At 44.4% G+C, this 23,903-nt stretch overlaps 1 protein-coding gene across 4 annotated transcripts; it reads left to right on the forward strand.

The window, feature by feature from the left end:
* Positions 1 to 24: 24 nt before the first annotated feature.
* On the forward strand, positions 25 to 23,845 carry abl2 (c-abl oncogene 2, non-receptor tyrosine kinase). Of its 4 annotated transcripts, none has more exons than XM_047587189.1 (11): positions 25 to 677; positions 11,116 to 11,247; positions 13,732 to 14,027; positions 14,177 to 14,449; positions 14,671 to 14,755; positions 14,888 to 15,065; positions 15,169 to 15,353; positions 15,447 to 15,599; positions 15,778 to 15,867; positions 16,075 to 16,257; positions 18,278 to 23,845. In XM_047587189.1, exons 1-11 carry the CDS (start codon positions 461 to 463, stop codon positions 20,095 to 20,097), a joined length of 3,612 nt encoding a protein of 1,203 aa, XP_047443145.1. In that variant the 5' UTR covers positions 25 to 460; the 3' UTR covers positions 20,098 to 23,845. The 4 variants fall into 4 exon arrangements, with proteins under 4 accessions (XP_047443145.1, XP_047443146.1, XP_047443148.1 ...); XM_047587190.1 differs by having other exon boundaries at positions 11,119 to 11,247; XM_047587192.1 differs by lacking the exon at positions 25 to 677 and adding an exon at positions 10,337 to 10,820 and having other exon boundaries at positions 11,119 to 11,247.
* Positions 23,846 to 23,903: the final 58 nt, after the last annotated feature.

The raw sequence follows: 23,903 nt of genomic DNA on the forward strand, positions 1-23,903 counted from the left end.
TGACAGGGGATCGAGGCGAACCCCCCGCCTTGTGCAACACATCCTCTGTTCTGCGGCAAAGATGGCGGCGTCAGAGGGGGCGCGCAGCGGCCGGACGACGTCGAAACCACTCTGAATAGGTCCCGTTTAACGGAACCTCGCGGGTCGGGTACTATTGATCACTGCTCGGATAATATCTGGGTCAGCCGGGTAGGGAGAGACGCTGTCACACGCCGGGGCTGTGATTTTCTCGTTAAAGGCAGGGTGGGTGGGTTTCACACATAGCTGCTAACGTTAGCTAAGGGGCTAGCCTAGCGAGCTAATACGGGCTAGTCAGCGTTAGCTCGGCAGAAGGACTGCGGGGAGGGGGTTGAGGAAGAGTATTCGGGCCAGGCCGCTCCAGCTTGGGGGAATGTGAACCAGAGGTGCGCAGGGGGGTTTGCTCGCTTCGTCCCAAACGTCCTCACGCCAAACTACCGGGATGGGACAGCAGGTAGGCCGCGTCGGTGAGGGTACATCGGCCGGACTCCAGCCACCACAGCCCCACGCGCCCCAACCGCACCAAGGAAAGGGGAGCCGGGGGAGCGTCCCCGGGAGAAGACCCCGAGAACCCGGCAGTAGCACCGGGACACCGCCAGGCAGGGAAGGTGCAGTCAACGTGCCCGACCCAGGGATCAATATATTCACGAAGCATTCGGGTAAGGAGATATCCACATTTATAAAAGCATCGACGAGAGAGTCCGCTTTTAGTTTATATTTGTTTGCTGCTGATTAGCGTTTGCTAGCCGAGTCCATGCTATTTGACAACGACGCGTTAGCGGAAATAGCCATACCAACCAACATTAGCTCTCCATGCCTTTCTGATCCTACTTTGTGTTAATATTAATTGTCTGTATCTGCAATCAGGAGGAAGCTTATTCAGGAACAACAAGCCATAGCGAAATTGCCCCGATTTGACACCAAGACAGCAGTGTGTGTTGGAGCATACCATATGTGCTGCATGTGACCTAATGATCCCAAAAGGAGGCACTATGTTTTTGAAAAGAGGAAGAGTCTTGTTTGCTCTTCTTGGAGGTTCATAGCCGGGGGTTGACTAGTTAAGTTGTCCTCTTATCAGGCGCCTCTTCGTGATACTGGGTTTGGTAACAGTGATTCTTGCCTCCGGAGCTTGACTAACCATTCCACTCCATTAACTCCCTACAGCAGCCACCACAGGCTCACATTACAATACCTAGTGGCTTTCACATGCTCACTTACATCCTCTGTCTGATAATGTCTACTGTTACACCACACTCAGCAGGCTGACTGCACAGTTTTGATCCCATGGGAAATCTATGTGAATTATTTAAGTCACCTTCTGTCATCATATGATTCATGCAGTCATCAACATTTAAAGCTGCTCTCACATGCTTATCTTTTTATATATGAATAGCTGTCCTCTCATACAGAAGACTGTGGTGAGGTTACTCTTGTATTACATAAAAATATGGGTTAGGGGTCCTACAGGAAAAACAGTGTCAGTCAACTGACTCAGCGTCACGTCATCCATCTCCCATGTTTTTGCCTCACTCCAGTAGCTATGCATTCATACTGATATCTGCACGCATACCTTCGGTATCTCTGCCCTTTTGAGCCACGGTGAAATGTCATGCCTAGTTGTTCCTTGCCTTCTCCCTTCTGATAATTCAATGGCTGATCTGACTTTATGGTAATTAGTTAATGGAGATGATCGAATATCTAACCAGCATCAGGCAATTTATTTAAGTAGAGCCTCTTAATACTCGCACACATTTGCTACCCTAATGCCTGTAAAATCTGAGTGTAATCTTGGCAGGATGGTTGAGGATGTGTCCTCCAGTAAATGGCTACTTTACATTTGCTCCATAGATGTAAACCTACTGGCGTAACATGCCTAGTTTCCACTGATGTCCCAGACCCAACTACCCCGCCATTGAAGCGAGCAGGGACACACAGAAGGTGCAACCTTTTGGGAATGGAAAGCATTTTCAATTCCTGGCTCTCACATCCTAAAAGTAACAGCCCTCAGCTTGAAGTGCATATACAGACAGACAGTCCCACTAAGTGCAACAGCGCTCACTGTCTGCACTGGTCTGTTCTCTCCGATGTCGGGGCAGGAGTAGCCTTTTTATAGCATCCAGGATGCAGTCACACAGCCACTCTGCAGAGAGACTGCTACTCTTCAAAGCACACAATAATAGAACAAAGACTCTTTAAGTGGCGACGCTTGGGACTGTGCTCTCAGTCTTCCACTGAAAATCGAGCTTTCTACTTCTCGTCTGTTTATGCAATGATGAGGCAGCATTATATTACACGTGTTTGTGGCTGAAAACCGGGTGTTTTGATTGCAAGTAAGTTGGTATCCGTTTGGGTTTTACCTAGGAAATATTTTCATTACGCGTCACTGTGCTTTGGGAAGTTTCTTAATGTCAGTAAATCACAACCACAAGTTACTGGCTGAAATATATGTTGCAGTTTCTACTTAGTTTGACCAAAAGCCACACAACAAGTGTATAATAAGAGTGTAATTGCATAGTATGGCGTATAACTAAATATATGGGCAAGCAGATCATTCAGTCGTCGTAACTGATTTGCTTGAAATGTAACTATACAGTCAATTAACCAAGTCTCTGCTCAGAGTTGGTGTTGGCTAGACTGATGAGGTGATGAGGTTTGTTTGACAGTACACTTTGAAGTTACTAGGTTTGTCAAGTGAAAGTGAAAATGGATTGTATTCGTCCCATGCTTGTAAATTACATGTCACAGAAGTCAACTGCAGTGCTGTGATACATGCAAACATAGTCACATAGTAGTTGTTGCGAGTCAGCCAGTGGGCAAAAGAGTTGCTTTTACGTGTATGTTTCAGATACATTGATATGCACAAGGTGGTTGTATTAACCGAGCTTCCTAACCATTATAACAGACTAGCATTTTCTTCATCTTAATCTCTTGGTGTAATTGAAAGGTACCAGTCTATGAGGAATGTCTGTTGATCTCATGCGTCTGTGCTGTGTTGCTACCTGTCTTTCTTGGATCAGTGGGTTTGCACATGGTTTGAGTTTCTTTTAGTATGCCTGAGACTACAGCAGCGTCTTTTGGGCGACAAATTTTTCTGGAAGCCATTGGTGTAAATCGGCTGATACTATGCCTTGCCTGTTGGACTCTTGGTAAAAATGATTTCCTGTAAATTCCAGCTTTGAGCTATTTTTGTCTTTCTCTATTTCACACAAGGTGAGTTAGCCCTTGTCCCCTGGCCAGGTTTGCATCAGCTCATCACTAATATTGCATCCCTGTCTTCCACCTAGACAGCACTTAACCCCACCAGGCAGCTTTAAAAACACTGAGCTAAACAAGGACGGACAAGGAGGACACAGCCCCTGAGCTGAATCAAGGGTAACTGGCAAGACAGAATCAGTGGCTGCAGTATCGATGGTTCCATACTTTGAGCCTCGTCAGGAGTTCAGAGATCTCCATCGCTGCAGTGGGTTCATCTGATACATGCATTGCAGCAGTGAGGAGAGTCCTCTGCTATTGAAGGCTGAAGTGGTGAACATGCTGAGAGACTATCCTCAATAATGACATTTCTGCTACAGTCTATTGCTCTCCAGTATTTGTCACCTTTACATTTCCTTTCCTAAATGAAACCTACAGCTTGTGAGTAAATATTCTCAGTGAGTTGGCTTGATCAGTGTACTGACAGCATAAAAACAGAGCGCTGGCAAATATTCTTTTCATAAAACCAACAAAGCAATGGGCTTATCTATTTCTGCGCTAAACAGATCAGAGAAATTGGGGCAGATGAGTGGATTGGAGTATTTTTTGGCTCCAGTTCTGATGATGAACATAAAGCCAGCTGTAACTAAAATGCAGCACTCTTAAAGCTGCCCAGGGGAGAAGAGAGATTCCTGGATCCAGGATTCAAGGACCTAAGCTGATTTGCATCACGGGTGAAATTAGATTAGAGACAAATCCACTTTTCTGTGGACTCCATGTGCTAAAACCCCAGCAACCAGGATAAGTATCGCCACAGCCAGTGCAGTATCGGAGGAAAGAAGATTCAGACACTTTAGCGGCTATGTGTGAGATTATAATGAGATTTAAAAGATAATATCTTGGCGTAAAGATGATATATTGATAAAAAGGAGCTCCTAAACACTCCTAATGACTGCCATTAACCACTAGGAGGAGCCGTGGCCACACCTCCTCTAAATGAGACCAGCTAGAAATTGGGGCAAATCTGAAAGTCTGACTGATTATCTCACACTTGGCAATAAGTGTGATGTGATGGACATGTTGGAAGCAGAGAGAGCAGAGTGTTCCTGCGTAGATAATTTTAACACGACTATGCGTGGTTTATGAAGACTGCACGCACCATTGTGCACTCTTTAATGGTTGTGTGTTAAATAATTTATATCTCGCTCTGCCTGTGCCCTGAACTACGACTAACTAGCAAAGCCTTCTATCTCGCAGACTGAGCCTCTGCTATCAGCCACTGCATTTGACCACATCTGCCTGTCTAGAGCTGTGACCTCTGCTGAACCCAGCGTCAGTCCCAAATCTATAAAATACCCATCAATCCCTAATGCTTTGTGACGAACATGCGATAAACTGTTACCACAGGAGGCAACAGCAATTCTGAAATTTAATTGGCTATGCGAGTAATCATATTTTATGAAACTGAAAAAATAATTAATGGAGATTTTGAAAAGTTTTAGATATTAAGAGCTGCGTATATTTTTCCCCCACGTTTTTGTGTCGGTGTACCTCGGCTCCCAACTGCAGTCTTAAGCCTGTGCATCTGCTACCAGTCAATGTTCTACGCTTCCCAAAACCACAGTCCTACTTTTTATTCCTTGGCCTTGAGTCTCCATAGCTTTTATCATTAAAGAGTGAGGATTAATCAGAACAGTGAGTGATTGGCTGTGCAGATGGTGAAGCCATCCCTGGCATCTGTTGGCTTTAAAACACCAAATGTTTTAAACTTTGTTGGACGGTTTAGCCAGTGAAATCACAGTTATCACTCTTAAGCGGCAATGGGGAAAAAAATTAGATACGCGGTAAGAAAGGGGAGCAGCCTCTGTGCCAAGCCTGTTAAGCGTTGATTCGCTTCCAGGATGCGTCCTCTGTTCCTTGAATTATCGCTGCTGCTTATCTTCTAGGTTGCAGGCAGGAGACTTGGCTAGAAATATGCACACGCTCGATGTAGGCATTCACACAAGCATGTACATGCAGATACACTTTCTTTGCAGCCTTTAAGTTCGAATGTGCTGCGACTCTTACTGAGGATTATCAAGCCAGATCTGCTCCTTCATAGTAATCGGCCACCCGCGGACCAGTCAGTCAGAGACCTTTAATCTGGGCGCCCTGGGGCATTGCTGTCCTCAAATATCCTGTGTGATGCATAATCTGAGAGGACTTGGTCCAAAGTTGTGTTAGTTTACACTATGAAATGAATAAAGAAGCAATCTAAAGAAGTGAAGCCTACGCTCTGCGTTGTACGTGAAATCTCATTTGCGTTTGTTTTGTAGCCAAAGGCATAGCTGCCATCTGAACATAAAAAGGGAAGTAAAATATCCCCTCCTGGCTCCAGTCACTTCTCCAAACGGAGTCAGCGTAAAGCAGCTTAAATTCGCACCCTGACAAGGTTTAACCACACCACACAGAGATGAGCTGTTCAGACGTCAAGATGAGTCCTCAGCTTCTTGTGTAAACCCTCGCTGCAAAGAACGAAGAGAAGAAAGGAGGTGGTAGCCAGGGAGTTTAAAACCGACAACAGATCGGATGTGGCGAACACGCCTCTTTACTTGGGGTGCAACATAAACACACCTTGGTGGCCAGACGTTTTACATCATCCACAGATAACTCAATGTTGCCAATGACCTTAATGCGCACTTTGATTTTTATTTTAACTTATTTTATTTTTAATTCTTCATGGAACAGGTCAGAAAGCCCTGATGGCTTTGGCTTCTGTTTTGTTTCTATCTATTACAAATATACACCATGATGACTTATCAGGTCATATCATTTGCCTTGTTTATTAAGCACACCATGTGCAGTGTGGATAATGTTTGTTTGAAGTCATCACATGCCACTCATCCTCTCTGCTGTCACATAAAGTAGCACTTAGCTTTGTTGCCAGCCTCACCTTCGGGGAAGCACTTAGAGCCCATTATTAACCCCTAACAAGCCCTGAGAGGGTCAGGGTGGGTTAGGGCTCCATTCTTCTCCATTCCTGAATGATCCACTGCCCCTCAGGCCCAGGCAGATGCATGTTCACTCCCTAATTGTAGTGTGTAGACAGCAGACATGAGGGTTTAATTGAGATCAGTTATAGGCGTTCCCGGCAGCGGACTGTGTGTGTCAGAGAAAAAAATGTCCAGGTGAGAACAGGCGTGAACAGTAGCGCAACACAAGTGAATACATGTGCATGATTATATAATGGCTCCTTTCTCAGTGGATGACTGATATTAGAAAGCTCGGTGTTTTTCACATCATAAATTTGAAGTCTTCAGAAACGAGGGAGTGTTTTCCTGGCCTGTAGACAGACAGACACACACACACACACACACACACACACACACACACACACACTTGTGATGTGACATTAATGAGGCTTTTGTCCTTTGTTTAGTCCTCATGAACAACAACTGACTGGCCTCTTCATCCAGGGAACCTCTTGACTGCTTCTCAAAATGTGGACGTCTTGCTTTTAAAAAGTGTCGCCAATGTGTTAAAAAGAGACTGGCAGTGATTTATCTTGACTGATCCTGTGCTCAGAGATGCACTCATACGTCATTCCTCGAAAGTCCGATCTGAATATTGGCTTTGTGAAGGTTGTGGCGTTCAGCATTTGTTTCAAATAACAGAGAGAGATGTTGATTCAACAGTTTTCATTTTGGAGGCTGTGGTTTTGTCGTACTGTTGAGTATTTTGAGTATTGTGTTGTGCCAACACGTGTTGAGATCATTTTTTTTTATTTTTGTCGGTCAGCGGTCCAAAACCTAAAGAGATTCAGTTCACAATAGTGAGCCGCTGGAAGCAGTGTTTGTTATTTTGGGTTGGAACTATTCTGTGTATTAATTTGCTTTTGAACAACTAATCATTAATATTTGCAGCGTTTAATGCTCCTGTCTTTAGTATTCAGTTGATCTTGTCTTTCCTGAAAGGCAGAGCTCTTGTTAGCTGGGACATAGAAGTCTCTTCTGTTTTGTTTCTTGATCAATCTTAGGTGCAGTACTTCTGTATCTGATCTGATAAACCTCATATTTGCCTTGTTGATATCACAGACTTTAGGGATGTTGATGAGATGGTCTGCATGAAACAGACCCTTTGCTGATTGTGGCTTTGGTGAAGCTCTGGGTGATTTTAAGTGAATATCAGAAGATTTTGAAAAGCCAGTCTTATTACAACATACAGTAGAATGCCATTTAATTTTCCATCCTCTTTTGAGAGATTCATGACTCCTCCATGTTATCCATGTAATCTCTCTGAGTAAGCTACCGGATCTGAACGGGCCTGTCATATAGGCTTATGCAATACCATACGTGCAATACATGGATCTCATCCGCAGCATTGTCTCCGTTTTTTGTTAGGACTTCCTGCAGGCATTTAGCCGTTTATCTCCGCACCACCATCGCCATGTGCTTAGTGGAGTTATTTCTGGAAGTCATGCTGCAATGTTTTGTTCTCCCGCAGCTAAAAATACAGCTGTACCTCGCAGGCTATGGGCTTCAGATACAATCAGTATTGTCTTTGATTGGGGTGTGTAAGTGATGTTATTGTGCTGTTTAATACTTTGGCATAAGGTGGTTGCTTGGTGAAGCGGCAGCTTTATACGTATTCGGAGGCACAAACACTCGAAACAGCTGCTGGGACAGCCAGAGAAATAGTGTCACCCCTGGTGTGGGTATGTGATGTGGATGTGTGTGTCTACGTGTAATGTGTGCGAAAGGACCAGGGTCACCTCTGTCGCAGCTGTCTTGCTGGTGCAGGCCTGGCGTGCCCCTCAGACTTGCAAACACGCTCTTTCCCCTGCTCAACACAAAGCCATAGTTTCTTCAGGGCGCACATGTGCTACAGTTCACAGCACACACACACCGCGAGGCACCCGGACGGGCACACGACATACCCCACGCTGGCCAACTGCTCCCTCAGTCAAAAGTTTCAGCACATGAGGTTTGAGAACAGTGGCTTGCTGTTGGCCTGGTTTAAGATGGATTTAGAAGCAATTTGAGAATTCGATCAACTTAATGAAACTGTATCCCGCTATGAAAACAATTTCATGTAAATGGGTTATTTGATGTGAGCCCTGGAATACTTCGCTAATTAGCGTTGGAGTTTCTTTCGCGTGTTTGCCTGGCATTGAGATTCCTCAAATCCAGACGAATGTGCACGCCATAATATCAGTATTTCATTAAAAACATTCCTGAGTGTAGTGACATGACACGCAGCTATGTAAGAGGAGCAGCTCTGACAGTTGGCTCGGCCGAGCTGTAGCAGTTGCAGTCATGCACATTTCCACACAGACACCGTAGAAAGGTGTGGGTCGGTGGGACCTCTCCTCCCCAGAGGACGGAGACCGGCCATCTGCTCTTGGCCCCAGCGCTGGTCCAGCCCTCACACTCTCACACATGCTCACACGTCACATTCGGCTCAACTTTCCTCCATACCGTGCACTCTGCCCTACACCCCCCCAACCTCCTTCCATACGTGTTTCCCCTTCTCAACCACACGTCTTTTTTGCTCCCACCCTCTGCCATCCTTTACAGTGCTTTAAACCTCAGAGAACATCAGTCATGGATGTCTGTGCCCTGCAGACGGACCTTGGAAATCTTGAGTCTGTTAGGCCACTTCAAAGCTAGTAGGGAGTTTTCAGCTGGAGGCTGCTGGTCACTGCTGTAATGTCAGACGTTTAGGCGGCTTCATTCAAAGACAGCGTGGGTAAATAATTTGTCTTGGGCGACTGGGGGGTCTCTTGAGAACTGCCTGCCATGCGAGTTTAGTACTTCACAGTGAAGAAGGTGGCTCGGAGAACTGGCCTGTGATGCTTTTTTTTCGATAGGACGATGTACTTTTCAGTGAACATAGACACAGTCAGGCTTTAAAACCACTATTCGGCAGCTCAGCGGATCAAGAAAACCACTGTGTTTCTGTGGATACTGGGACTGGTAACTGAGCGGAGCACAAGATGTACTGGGAACTGTGGCTGAGCCAGGTCACAGCCACTGCCGCCTTGCAGTGCATGTTGGTCAAAAACAAAGGTGGGCAGATCTTGTGTGTGGATGTTGTAACATGCTGGAGAGATGACACAATGAACAGTGTCAAATTTATGGTTTGATTTTATGTTGTGTCTCTGAATAAATTGCAAAGCTTGATGAATGTCTCCTGCGGATATATGGCTATATGATATATGGCATGTGTCTGCCACATGGTGTAGACTCAACATGGAAATGCTGGATTTCTCTATGCATTTCTTCATTTATCCTTTGTATCTGAATAGGACAACCTAAGCTCCAAACCGGCTTCACATCATTTTCACAGATTCACTCATCATGGCCTCAGGATAAAATATTTACACTCTCTAATTTGAATTAGGAAGAAATGTTAACTTCTGAACTGGGTTTGATTGTTCATTCATTAGCTGTTTGTAGGATCCAGCTTTTACTGTGGCTTTTAAATGTGTTGGCTTGATTTGATGTTGGCAGCATGACTTTATAAAAAGTTGTTTTGTTTTTTTAACAGCTGAATCATAGTTGTGAAATGAAAAAAAAAAAGTAATAATAATTGTCTCGCTCACGGGTATTATTTACCAAACCCTGATCTTGTTGTCAATGATAATAGCAACAGCAGATTCATTCCATGATAGTTCAAGTTCAGACAGCATGACAGGATTATCAGGTTAGATTGAATAGAAATAATTCTGATGGATGAAATCATTCTGAATCAACTGGTTTCTTTGTTGAACATTTACCTGTATGTGTAGGTGGGAGCCTGTGGAGACCACATGTGTTGAGAAATAGGGGTAATGCATCACTTGTCTCCTTGTCTTGCCATCATTCAAGAGGTTAATCATTGTGGAATGTTTGTAGGTTCCTCTACAAACTTCCTGAACAGCCTGAAACAGTTTTGACAAACACTGAATTGACTTTTATGTGTGTTAATTTTATCACTGAGGGATAAATTAAAGGATTATCGTATCTATAATTGTGTTTTTAAGTAGAATCCATCTGTCATTTTTAATAGTTTTGAGATCAAATCCAGGCCCTTGTATTGGCAGAATGAATGGAGGCATGATTTTTTATCTTATTTTGAGTAAGGTCAATAAAGGTTATGATAGTTTTTCTGTTTGCTTGTAGTTGCTTGTACTGCAGTGCTTCTCCTCCGTTGTGACCCTCCATTTTGGTGCAATCCTCTCCCACTCGTTCAACAGCTGTCCAGACATGCAGGGGCTTTGGCAGCAGCTGTTGAGTACATCTTAGCTCCTCGCGTACTAATTCATCTCGGTGTATCTGTGGGCGTGTGCCATGTAACATCCTGTGTAGATCGCTCACACCCTGTGGATCTTGTAGCTCCTCCCTCATTCTCTCTGCATATTTACGCACAGGTAAATACACCCCCACCTTAGATATTACCTGGCTCAGGCTAGACACGGCAAACCTCTGTGTGAAGCCAGTGGTGACGGTGCTCTTTAGAGAGTAGATTGTGTAAAGTGATGCTTATACGGTGCCTGCAGGCAAGCAGCAGTTTTGACGATGAATGGAGTGCTCTGAGCGGCCAACCTCGCCGCACAGGGTTCAGGCAGGGGACTCAGCCTGGACAGACAGGTAGATAGTCTGCGATATGGACTCTTACAATTCTGGAAAAAGTGTAGCTTATTAGAGGTCATCAGACCTGCTACTAGACAGCTGCTCAGCCCAGGTACTGTTTGTGTTTAGATATATTGGATAGAACAGCTTCCAGTGTGGGCCATTAACGGTCAACAGATTTCTTTTGTGTAGACTAGAGAATTTGTAGCCGTAGCTCGGGTTTTGACCCATTTAAATGATATTGCTCATTTCATTTACCAGCTTCACATTTTATCTTCTGTTTTCATGATACTTACTTCTGCTCTTCCTCCAGAAGCTCTGACAGAGGCGGTGCGTTGGAGCTCCAAGGAAAACCTACTGGGGGCAGCCGAGAGCGACCCTAACCTCTTTGTTGCACTTTATGACTTTGTCGCTAGTGGAGACAACACCCTCAGCATCACCAAAGGTAATTAATGACAAGGGATTAAAAAGAGGAAGTAACTGCCTCATTAGAACAAAAAAATATGCTTAAACAAGCCTGAAAGGCCAACTTTTCTAGTTATTTCCATGCTTCATATCTAATGGTTGTTGCTTAGCTACGTGGTGAGAGTTTGTGTATCCATGTCCATTATTGCTCTCAGCCACACCTTCCTCAACAGCACTGTTAACACTTTTGCAATAGAGGTGGAGAGTCATCGGTGAAACACTCAGTCAGGGCCAATGATTGACAGGTCACCACCGATACTAGTGTAGTTATCCCAAAGGAATGCGTTGTGTCAATACTCTGTGACAACAGTAAGTATTGGAGTGTCAGCCATCCACACTCCCAATATCCTCCTTTATGCTGCATGTAAGCCAGATGTTACAGTGGGGAAAATATAGTATTGTAACTTCTAACAGGATTGTCTGAAGTCAATGCAGACGGTATGACTGAATTACCACCATCTTTTGTTAATGACTGTTTTCTTATTTGTCACATCTCCAGTTTTCTCAGTCCAGACCCCTTCCCTTTCATCCAGTAGCCCATTAACCAGTCAAGTCCCTGGAGTAATGAGCTTAAAATATCCTTATAATATTATTCAGACAGCCTTGGACATGTGTCCAACCGATCTAAGACATTAGACGTGGCACTTTGTTAATTATCCATCATTTTAAGACTTCCAAGGCAGCTGCCCAGGATGGAAATGATGTTTAGACCCTGACTCATGGAGTGAATCTGAGATTCCTGCCCACATGCGAGCACATGTGCGCTCCCAGGCTCCACAGCACTTTTCCTATCTGTCCGGCTCTTTGCTCCGTCGCATGGAAACGCCCCAGCATGTCTCAAATGCTGCATTAATGTGAAATCGGTTTGACTACGATAATAACAGGTGGATAAGCTCCACAAGCATAGGCTGATCACAGAGGGGGATTTAGCAGACCAGTGTCTGTGGCTAATCACGGTCTCTTCGCAGTGCCAGGCCAGACTAGGGTGGGCCAGGCCCGTTTCGAGCACATGTGGCTCCCAATGTGAAGCTGCTAGGCAGTCAGTGTTTCCACTCCCACGAAACTTAAGGGCACAGAATGCAGACACAGAGGAGACCAGTGGATTGGTGGCCTGGATGTGGATAACTATCTCCATATAACGGATTGCCAGTACCACGTGTTAAGCTTTAATGGCTAGAATGGCAGCTTTGGTTAGTAGTGGCATGTTTATTGGTAGGCCACAGTTGTCTTACTAACTAGACTTACTGCAGCGCTTTCAGTTAGGTGTTTATTACATGCCACTTCTTAATTTTAACAGTCTGTTACTCAATCCATGTAGCTGCTATTTCTCAGAGTTTAAAGTTTTATGCAGCTCAAGATAGTCTAGGTCTGTGTTTAAACAAAACAAAACAAAATAGTTCTGCGTCTTTCAGCAATTTGAATAAGGTCAAAGCAGTGCAGCAGGGATGCCAACACAGACCGCTCTGACAGTAGAAACGTTTGAATTGTCATCTTGCAAAAAAGTTACATCAGGCTCAGTGTTTGCTGCAGTGTGACGTCAGAGACCAAGGGTTTCATTTCTGATATCCCGAGTTATAAAATCCTGATTGTGAGTGATTGTAACTGTTGTGCAGTATGTGATAGGCCTATAAAAAACAATAATCTGTTTCTACAGCTGGACCATCACATCTTACTCTGACACAAGTGACTCAAAAACGCTTCCCATTACTTTATTTGAATACACCAAAGTTCTTGGTGTGAATGACCTCTTTTTGGTGACAGTCTGTGTCATCACCATTGCTCCTGAAAGGTGGAGATTAATGGATCGATCTGAGTAAAACGTGGCACCTGAGTGAGAATGTGAGATAATGCTGGTTGTAGGCAGGAAGGAAAGCCACTATAGAAGATGGGTAGACTGATATCTAGGTCACTACCTTTATCTTTGCTCTCTTTCCTTCCAATCTTCCATCCAACTGACAGGATTCGTGCATTCAGTGTTTTGTTGTTGTTTTCATGGCAGCGGCTCCACTCCCTCTGTTCTCTGACGTCAAGCCACAAAGGAACAGATCATGTCACTACATGCATGGTTTTGCCTACCCTGCTATGGCAGATATGCTGTTCACCCAACCCTATCATTGTTCCACATCTTTTGATGTAGTTTCACTGGGAGATGAATGTTTGTATTGTATCTGTTATTATCTCAGTGTGGTGATCCTTAGAGGAAGTTCTCTCCAAGTTAATCTCCAAGTAAATTAAAAGGAAACAGAATTAGCTTTAAATAAAATATAAACATCTTCTGTTTCAGTCCATGATTTTAATTTCTTAAATGGACTTTATTCAAGTCTGATTTAACTGTCTGGTCTGTTTATAAAGAGCAGTAGAGCAGTGCAGATGGAATCAGAGCTGTGAACACATGTCTTTCTAAGCTCCAGGCCATTCTGGCGCCATTAAATATAATCTTTCAACCCTTTCCTCCTGTGTCTAGGTGAGAAGCTGCGTGTGCTGGGCTACAACCAGAATGGAGAGTGGAGTGAAGTGCGGTCTAAGAACGGCCAGGGCTGGGTGCCCTCCAACTACATCACACCAGTCAACAGTCTGGAGAAGCATAGCTGGTACCACGGACCCGTTTCCCGCAGTGCTGCAGAGTACCTGCTCTCATCCCTCATAAATGGCAGTTTTCTTGTCCGGGAAAGTGAGAGCAGCCCCGGACAACTGTCCATATCTCTGCGCTATGAGGGCAGAGTGTACCACTACCGGATCAATACAGCCACTGATGGAAAGGTAGAAGCGTGACCAGTTTAGGAGTCTGCCAATTTAGCATTATTTGTGAAATTGAACCGCCTGACTTAGGTGTTTGTCTGTGCATGATTTTTGCCCTTTCTAAACTTTTTTTTCGTCTTTGTCTGCCCCCTCCTTCGCCTTCTCCTCAGGTGTACGTGACGTCTGAAAGCCGCTTTGCCACTCTGGCTGAGCTGGTCCACCACCACTCCACTGTGCCCGATGGCCTGGTCACCACACTGCACTACCCCGCACCTAAATGTAACAAGCCCACGGTGTACGGCGTGTCACCCATCCATGACAAGTGGGAGATGGAGCGCACAGACATCACCATGAAGCACAAGCTGGGAGGAGGCCAGTACGGAGAGGTGTACGTGGGAGTGTGGAAGAAGTACAACCTCACAGTGGCTGTCAAAACACTAAAGGTAAGACTGAACCCTTGTACAGAGATAATTGGATCTTTTGTAGGCAGCCAAAGTGTAAAATATCATGCACCTCAGAGGCGGTTAATGATGAGGAATGGGTGAAAATGGTCATAGAGCTCCACCTGCAGGTGGACTTTGGTATGACACAAGATCAACTGAGATAATGCAAGTTGCCTTTCCCTCCTCACTAATAAAAGTTTTTTTCCCATCTTTAATGACAGGAAGACACTATGGAAGTGGAAGAGTTTCTAAAAGAAGCAGCAGTTATGAAAGAGGTTAAACACCCAAACCTCGTTCAGCTACTCGGTCAGTATCTCTAGTATCTCATTGTTTGTGTCCTGTTATGTAGAAATTATAATTTGTATTAACTCTCATTGTCCGTATCATTTATTAATTGGTGGTTTTCTCATCTGAATTGAATTGCTGCCTCTCCCACAGGTGTGTGTACATTAGAGCCCCCGTTCTACATTGTGACAGAGTACATGCCACATGGTAACCTGCTGGACTACTTGAGGGAGTGTGAGAAGGAGGAGGTGAATGCTGTGGTGCTGCTCTACATGGCCACACAGATCTCCTCTGCCATGGAATACCTGGAGAAGAAAAACTTCATTCATAGGTAGGGGGATTGTTTAGGTCTGACTGTATGTTTACACGCATGTGTGTCCTTGCATTCATCTAATTTGTCTTTTTTCCTCTGTCCTCCTTGCTTGGGCCCCCAGGGATCTTGCTGCGAGGAACTGCCTGGTCGGAGAAAATCATGTTGTGAAGGTGGCTGACTTCGGGTTGAGCCGTTTGATGACTGGTGACACCTACACTGCCCATGCTGGGGCTAAGTTTCCCATCAAATGGACTGCACCGGAGAGCCTCGCCTACAACACCTTCTCCATCAAGTCTGATGTCTGGGGTGAGCTACATATGGGCTTATTTGATTATTATTTGCTTACTTGAATTCATTTCCAGTGTGCTCATGTTTGATGGAAATGCTTCTCTCCTACAGCTTTTGGAGTGCTGCTGTGGGAAATCGCCACTTATGGCATGTCTCCATACCCAGGCATTGATTTGTCTCAGGTCTACGATCTCCTGGAGAAGGGTTATCGCATGGAGCAACCGGAAGGTTGCCCCCCAAAAGTTTATGAACTAATGAGGGCATGTGAGTACCAGCTGTCTTACTTACCAGTTCTTTACCATTAGGTTGTGCCGCATATTTTATTGAGGTTCACTGCACAGGTTTTAAAAAGTGTAGAAATAGTTCTGTCAACATCAGTGAAAGGAGTCTTTACAGACTGGATCACTTCTAACCGCATGTTTTTGTCTTTTTGTCTTTTCAGGCTGGCAGTGGAGCCCATTAGATCGGCCGTCGTTTGCAGAGATCCACCAAGCCTTCGAAACAATGTTCCACGACTCCAGCATTTCTGAAGGTACAGTAACATGTAGGTTATTCTCAGCTGTTGGTTGACTTTAACCTTGTCAGGCAAATCAACTGCCTGTTGGGCAGACAGAAACCATGTGTTGTAACCAGTCATGTAATGACACGATGCAGATTTTATGCAAATATATACGACACGTTTTGTTGGATTTCTGTTTTGCTCCTCTGAGCTCAGTATTTTCTTCTTTGGACATTGCAGAGGTAGCAGAGGAGCTCTGTAAGACTTCTTCCTCTGGTCACTGCGGACCACTGCATTCTTTTAGTCACGACATGCCCCTGTTGCCTTCCAAATCCCGCATACTCCACAAGCACACAGAAAACAAGGAAAACATCGAGGGTGGACTGGACGGGCGCAGCGACCACAGCACGCACAGTCACTCAGGTACAGCCGGGCATGCCCACCTTACTACCAACCAGTCGGGTGCATCGATTTATGGTTCTGCAGGTACGCCGGACGACACCGATTTGGAGAAACAACTGCAGCGCCGCCGAGCCCGCCGCCTGAAAAGAAGGGCTATGATTTTCCTTTCCAAATGATTTCTGCTGCAAGCAACTGCTCTTCACAGTTTTGATCAACCAGCAGTTCCTACAAGAACAGCCTGAAAGAGTCACACATACACATTGGTCAACAAATACAATAGTGGTTCAACTATTACAATAATTTTACATTAATTTTACATTAATTACAATAATTAATGTAAAAAGTATCTGACTTCCAGCTATTACAAGTACCACTAATCTATAATCGAAGCATAAAACACGAGTCCAGACACAAAATAAACATGTATTCCACAAACATTTAAATAATCAACAATAAAAGAATTCTAGAAATACTAGTGTGTGTGCCATCTTTAACTTCATCGTGTGGTACCCAGGGACAATGGACACAAAAGAAACATTAGTTACATTTATTAGGATGGTCCATTGTCCTCCTTTGTCTCCACGGAATGACTCTACTGTATATTATACTGAGTCAGCGTTTGTCATTCCAGTCAACCTCTTCACTCTTGACTCAGGCTCCACATAATCCACTAGTTCCGTGTACAGTGTACATTATAAAGCATCAGCATTACAAAAGCATTAAAATACCTTGAGCTACTCATAATGACATAATGCAGTAATGTGATCAATAATACCTCAATCACGGCCAAGTATATTGATGGTACACTAAACCATTGCTTCTTGACGGTGACACATTGTATATAGAAAGTTTTCTTTTTTGTATTTATGTTCTCCACATTTTACTCATCTTTGTTGTCCTATTTGTTGCTTTAATTCCATATCCTAGTAGATACCTGACAACATGATTTCTAACACCAATATTAAATGTATGTGTCTGCTGTCTTAAGTATTCACTCATTTATTTGCTGTATGTCAAATATTTTGTTTGATATTATATATATATATATATATATATATATATATATATATATATATATATATTTGTTGCTGTAAAATAGATTGTATACTTTTGTCTGATTTTTTTTTTTTTTTAAAAAAAACACCCCTTCTGTCAATTTTGTTTTGTTGGTTCTTGACCTCAAGTATTGACTAATAAATGAAAACATAGAGTTCATCAATTCATATATTCAATAAAATGATGCATGCAAAACGTTTCACTAAGTCCTAAAGCACAAAAAACATTATTAAAAAAACTATTTTATTGGGTCAGTGCCTGAAAAACCACAGAAGAAAACAATGAGGCTACAAGGACTTTGTCATAATCATCCTTAACATCTAAATAAATAGAGTCTTGTTTGAGTGCTTTTATATTTTCATATAAATTAAAATTACTAGGAATTTTGTGGTTAGCCTCCCTGCATTTATACATTTATACATGCCCTTATTAAATTCACATAATGGATTAGTTTTGTCAGTTTTCTTCACCATCATTCTCAGTTGATTTGTCAGTTAAATTGTTCTTCATTCGGTCGGCAGAAGTGTGAAAAAAAAAACTAATCTTACTCTTTGAGCGCAGTAATGCTGCAGCCTTCCAAGTGTGCTCAGTTTCCCTTTGGCGTGTGTTGTCATCATTTCCCCGAAGTGTATTCATTATCCCATCTCTCATAAGAGAAACTTGTAAATCATTGAATTACTGTGTGCTTGTGCGTAACTGGCGTGGACTCAAGCTTTCCATTCACCTTCCTGAAATGCTTTGTTCCTGTTCATGAGTCCCACAGGAGAAAAGAACAGCTTTTAGAGAGAGAGAGCGATGAAATAATGCATCTTATTACCACAATATGCAGCTGTCAAATATAATAAGTGACATCAGTGTATAGGTGAGCATGTTCAGAGACTCAAAGAACTCAGGCTAACCTCGTTGAGTCTTCATTATCTGTTTGTTTTAATGGACGTGTCGCTCTGTTGTATGATTATAATCCACTCCTCTCCCCTCTCTCCAGGCTGGGCCTCCACTTTACTAGGAGGGGACGGCCGATCAGGAAGCTCCCCAGCTCTCCCCAGAAAGCAGCAGCCTCGAGACAAATCTCCCGGCAACCTTTTAGACGACGCACAGGATATGGGCACATTCACACGCGACCGCAAGACGGGCTTCTTTAGCTCCTTCATCAAGAAGAAATCCTCCTCCTCCTCCTCGTCTTCTCAGCTCCAACAGAACCTCCCGACGCCACCCAAGAGGAGCAGTTCTTTTCGGGAGATGGAGACGCAGCCCCACAAGAAATACGAGCCCACGGCTGATTTCTGCGCTCCTCCTCCGGTGCCCCAGTCGGACGGTTTGGGTGGTTTTTCGCCCTCTCCTTCCCACTCCCACGGGGAACCTACCCAGACGCAGTCCCGCTGCTGTGGGGCCGCTTTTGGACAGAAACCGTCCGGTGGAGGCTTCGGTTCACAAGTGACAAGTGGCAGCAGTTGGGGTGGGCTGGCTGGCTTTTTTACCCCGAGACTCATCAAAAAGACCCTAGGGTTACGGACAGGAAAGACGGCCTCTTCAGAGGAGAGTGGAAATATAGTTGGGGGACCTAAACCCTTCCCTAGGTCCAATTCTACCTCCTCAATGTCATCTGGGCTGCCAGACCTAGAGCGTATGGCTCTGACTTTACCCAGGAACCGTAGTGCTAAACCCCCTCTGGAAAGGACTTCCTCCACCACCTCCCAGCCGGAGAACGGGGCCGCACGCCCCTCAGAGACCCTGCTGAGGAGGATGGACGAGGGGACGGCACAGATCAGGGAAAGGCCCAAAGCCAAGCTACTACCCCGGGGAACTGCTGTAGGGATGAGGGCGCCAGGGGTTGGGGGGGAGTTGGGGGAATCGGACAGTCTGTCGCGGGTCAGGGAGGCTAGGGAGGAAAGCGGAGGACTGGACAGGCAGCAGAGTTGGTCGTCTCCCTCTAAAACGTCCGGCTCGAGTGCGTCGTCGGCCGCAACAGCCGCGCCAACTCACAACCACAAAGTCCCGGTTCTGATCTCCCCCACACTGAAGCATAGCCCGGCTGACGTGCACCTGGTCGGCCTGGACTCTCAGGGGAACCGCTTTAAACTGCTGTCCGAGCACCAGGCAGACCGGGACCGGCCACGACTTGTCAAGCCCAAGTGCGCTCCTCCCCCTCCCCCCACTCTTCGCGGTCAGCAGCACTCGTACAGCGGCGACGGAGAGGAGCAGATTGGAGGAGCGCCGGTGGAAGTGAACGGAGACACGTTGAAAAGCCACCGGTCGGGGCGAATGTCAGGAGGAGCGACGACAGGCAGACCGTCAGTGCCACCACCACAAGTGCCTCCTGCATCTTCTTCCTCCTTCTCCTCCTCCTCCTCCGCCACCACCAACAACACGACCCCCACCAAAATGGCCAACGGAGCCACCACCACTGCCTCCTCGCACGCTGGTTCCAAAGTGCCCCCGCGGAGGCCCCGGCAGCAGGTGGAGCGGGTGCCCTTGGAGCGGGTCAGCCGCGAGGCCTTGCTGGAGTGCGCCGAGTGCCTGAGCAGCGCTCTCCACGCCAGCTCCGAAAGCCCCTCCAGCAGCCAGGTGTTGGACGCTGGCCACCAGCTGCTAGACTACTGCTCAGGTTACGTGGACTGCATCCCTCAGATGAGGAACAAATTTGCCTTTCGAGAGGCAGTGGGGAAGCTGGAGCTCAGCCTGCAGGAACTGAGGGCCTCAGGAGGAGGAGGAGGAGGCGGCGGGCCGGGCGGGGTGGGGTCCAACACTGTACTGGACAACCTACACGGCTGTATTAAAGAGATTAGTGACGTAGTACAGAGGTAGCCACTGTGACAACACAAATCGTCAGCTCCAACTACCCGACAGATCCCTTATATTCCCACTTATTTTTTAGGTTTCCGGTTCTATCGACAGCTTTCTGGGGGACGAAAATGAGACGAATCTCTAAAGTACCTCAATCAAATCACTACACAATGTACTCTTTTTACTGTTTACAAAAATCTGTTTCATTAAATGCCAGTGTGAACATTAACTTTGCTCTAAACTGTACATACTGAGAAATGTTATACCAAACTAAATGGTTTAAGTCTCATCATGAAATGTTTCGCCCCAGGTCTCCATCCGGCCGCGGCCGAGGCTTCCTTTTTAAATGAATGTCGAGTGTGTCAGCTGTGTGTAGCCGGACCAGAGAGCAGGCGAAGCTCGCTCTGCCTATCTGTCAGTCACATAGACCATCATTATTGAGAATGCTGAAAAAAAAAACAAACAAACTGGAGCCTTGTTTCACAAACATGTGACTCATCAGCTGGCTGTTCCGTGTTTTGCTCTGTCTCTGGGGAACTGAGTGAAGTGACCATAAGCCATTTTAAGCCCAATGTAATATAAAGGCTTGGAGCAGCATGACGATTCAGTATGAATCCAGGTTTGTGGGTCTCAATTTAACATTTCTATTTTGTGGAGAGAAAGAGAGAGTTTCCTCACTCGTGTGATGGAACTGTCCAAAGATTTCAGCAAGACAACCTTTTTTTTTTTTTTTTTGACAGTGACATTCCCACACGTCCACCCACGGTGAGACAGACTGAAGGGATCACTCGCATGAATTACAAGTTGCGTGCATTTGACAAGCGTGTAAATAGGCTCAAGCGAAACGTTAAGTTCACGTTTCGGTCATGCAAAACGCAGGCTTATCAAATCTGCAAAAGATTTACATGAATCTGTTTGTTTCCCCACGATACTGAAACGGAATGAATGGATGTGGGTGTCTTCTCATATGCACAGCGTTTGTCCTCGCTTCCGTGACGTGTTTTAACACAGTGCCACATAAATGGGGGGGGTCAATCCCTCGCGCCCTGAAGCATTTCAGTAGTTATGTCCAGTTATCTTTGCACACCACATTTCTTCCTTGTATGACGGAGAGTAAAAGAAGTGGCGTGAGGGGAGGGAGAGCACAGGGTAGCGCATGAGCAGGTGAACTGGGACAGTGTTTCTATAAGTGTCCTTCTGAGTATGGACAGAGCTGGATTCCCTGTAGCCTCGTCGTGGCTTCAGTGCCTCAAATTCTTCGATGTAAGAACACTGCAATATGCAGAGACCTACTTTACACTAATCACACAGTACTGATCTCTCAACAAACAAAACTGCAGTATGTCTTCAGCACATGAGCGATTTGTACATTATTTGGTTCAAAGTAAAATGCTTTTTAGAATGTCTATGTATGAACTTGAATTTTAAATTATTGTTTTTTTTAAAGCACAGACCTATTTTGAGAGAAAAGTTATGTAAATATTTGATTTATTTCATATCCAGGAAACAAAAGATTTATGTGTGGTCACAGCATATAGAGCAATGTTTTTGACTGATGAGATGTATTGCAAAGACTGAGGCCCCTCCACCCAGATCTGAATATCTGCTTTATGAATGTATTATTCTTCCGTTCTGAACCCGGCCGAAGGTTCAGATGCAGACGCATGACTTTTTAATCTCTTAAGGTGCCATATTTTTTTATTTATTATTATGTTGTTGTTTTTTTTTTTTTTTATTACAATTACTGGCCCATACTTTAATTTTGGTCACACTAAATAATTAAGTCCAGAGATCGCTGCTCTGTTTTCTGAGCACAAGCAAAACTGTGTACAGCACACGCAGCTCACAGAGTTTTATCATTTCGTTTGTTTGCCTTCATCTTAATGTACACTGGATTAAGCCTCAGTCACGTTGGTTCATTGACACACGTTTCATATGGACACTACAAAATCTGTTAACACTGCAGGTCCGCAACACTTTCAAAATGCCTGTTATTGACACTTGATTGATCTGTCAGTTTTCTGTGGTGCATCATTCGATGGTAGTCTGTGTCATAGTGAGTTAGAGCCCGACCGATACTGGAAACAGATGGGACAAACTGCGGTGTCATTGTTTACTTGCTTCTCAGCAATGGGTTTTGCTAACTATTTAATGATTGCACGTCCCACCGGCGGCGTACCTTTTACAGAGATGCAGACCACAGCAACTGTGATTCGTCCAGAAATGCTTTTCCTTGTCTTCCAGTGACTGGACAGGCGCGGATAGTTTGGCCTCCTTTTGCCTCGTGCGTAATCTCATACGTTTTCTCTTTTTTCTGTGTAGTGGTGATTGCAATAAAAGTAACTGTTCATTAGCTCCGACTCCACAGTGAGCCGCTCGCTCCCAGCCACAGGCTACTGTTTACTGAGACACCAGGTACAAGTACAAATGCTCACGACATCGTAGGCTGTGGCGTAGGCTCAGCGTGGAATCGTTGCAGGAGATGTAATCCACGGTCTGCTCAGCTGTGATGACACATTGTTACCTTTGCTGCAGTCAGTAACTGAAACAAAGGAGTTGATGCGCGCTCAGCTGAACAAACTCTGTGGTTACACTATTATAAATAACATATTTACCTACCTATACACTGATACTGATAGGTTTCTATGATTGGCCAATGTCAGCTGAACAAATTAACTGAAAACAATTGAAATATCGGTCGGGCTCTAGTATAAAGTACCAATTTCTTGCCAAACAGGGTGCTTTGAGACAAACGTATTCATTCTAATTCACTGTGAGAGTAAAGTAACATTTGTTTTTCATGATTCTTGGTGCCTTTTTAGAAATGTATGTGCGGAACACTAACAGGCAACGTTTATGTCTCCTTTTCCATGAGATCGTGATACGATTATCATCGCAGCATGCACGTCATTTGGAGTTGATCATCGGATGCAAAATTGAATGGTACACTTTTTTGAAATGACATATTTAAAAAAAAAAAAAAAACAGTGACTAAGACTGCATATCCGTGGCTATTAACACTTTTAGTGCAGCCACACTAGTAAAATAACACACCGGTCTGCTGCACCAAACCCTTGCTGCTGCTTTGTCTCGTAATCTGATCACAGAAGAGTTCATGTTGATGAATAGCACCAGTCTGGCCTCTTTCCATTTGAGTTTCTGACTATTTTTATTTCCCAAAACGCCTTATTAAATAGTGAAAGAAAATAATGTAACCATCCAGAAAGATACACATTTTAGCCTGGACTGTTTTTTTTTTTTTTTAAAGAAATAAAAGGTGTTGACATTCAATCCACAATTACAGTGTCCATGAAATAATTTGGTACCAACTGTGATTTATTTTCTCTATTATCTCAAATCTAGGCCAATGCTGTTTTAATATTTGAAGATTCTCATTCTCAGTCTTTTACATTGTCTTTATTTATGTCGCCTGCATTTATCCTGCATATCTGTTTTTCATTTTCTCACATCTCCCTGTTTCGGAGAACAGCTCTGGAGAATGTGTGTACACATCATTATACCAAAGGCCACTTCTTCAGTTGTATGAGTGCAATGTAAAAGTCAACACACACACACACACAGACACCATAATAAAATATGTGAAACTAAACAGGGATGAAAAATGGCAGATGTTAACATAAACTTTTTTATTGTACAAAATATATATTTTGTGTTTTTTTTTATTTAAAGCTCACGTTATATTACTGTGAAGTTCTGCTTATCAGTGTTAAGCCTATTGTAAATAATAAAGATATTGATGAATACTGTCTTCTCTGTGGCTGTCTGCCTGAATCTGCAAAAAAAAGACCAGTTTTACACCTGCACTC

Source organism: Mugil cephalus, chromosome 6, assembly GCF_022458985.1.
Source record: "Mugil cephalus isolate CIBA_MC_2020 chromosome 6, CIBA_Mcephalus_1.1, whole genome shotgun sequence".
NCBI classification, from domain to species: Eukaryota; Metazoa; Chordata; class Actinopteri; order Mugiliformes; family Mugilidae; genus Mugil; species Mugil cephalus.

Excerpts from the sequence above, each read along its gene's own strand:
- abl2 (XM_047587189.1), top strand. The coding sequence starts at position 461 with ATGGGACAGCAGGTAGGCCGCGTCGGTGAGGGTACATCGGCCGGACTC. Across the intron at positions 15,600-15,777 it reads TTATGAACTAATGAGGGCAT|GCTGGCAGTGGAGCCCATTA; the intron begins GTGAGTACCAGC and ends TTGTCTTTTCAG. Across the intron at positions 15,868-16,074 it reads CGACTCCAGCATTTCTGAAG|AGGTAGCAGAGGAGCTCTGT; the intron begins GTACAGTAACAT and ends TGGACATTGCAG.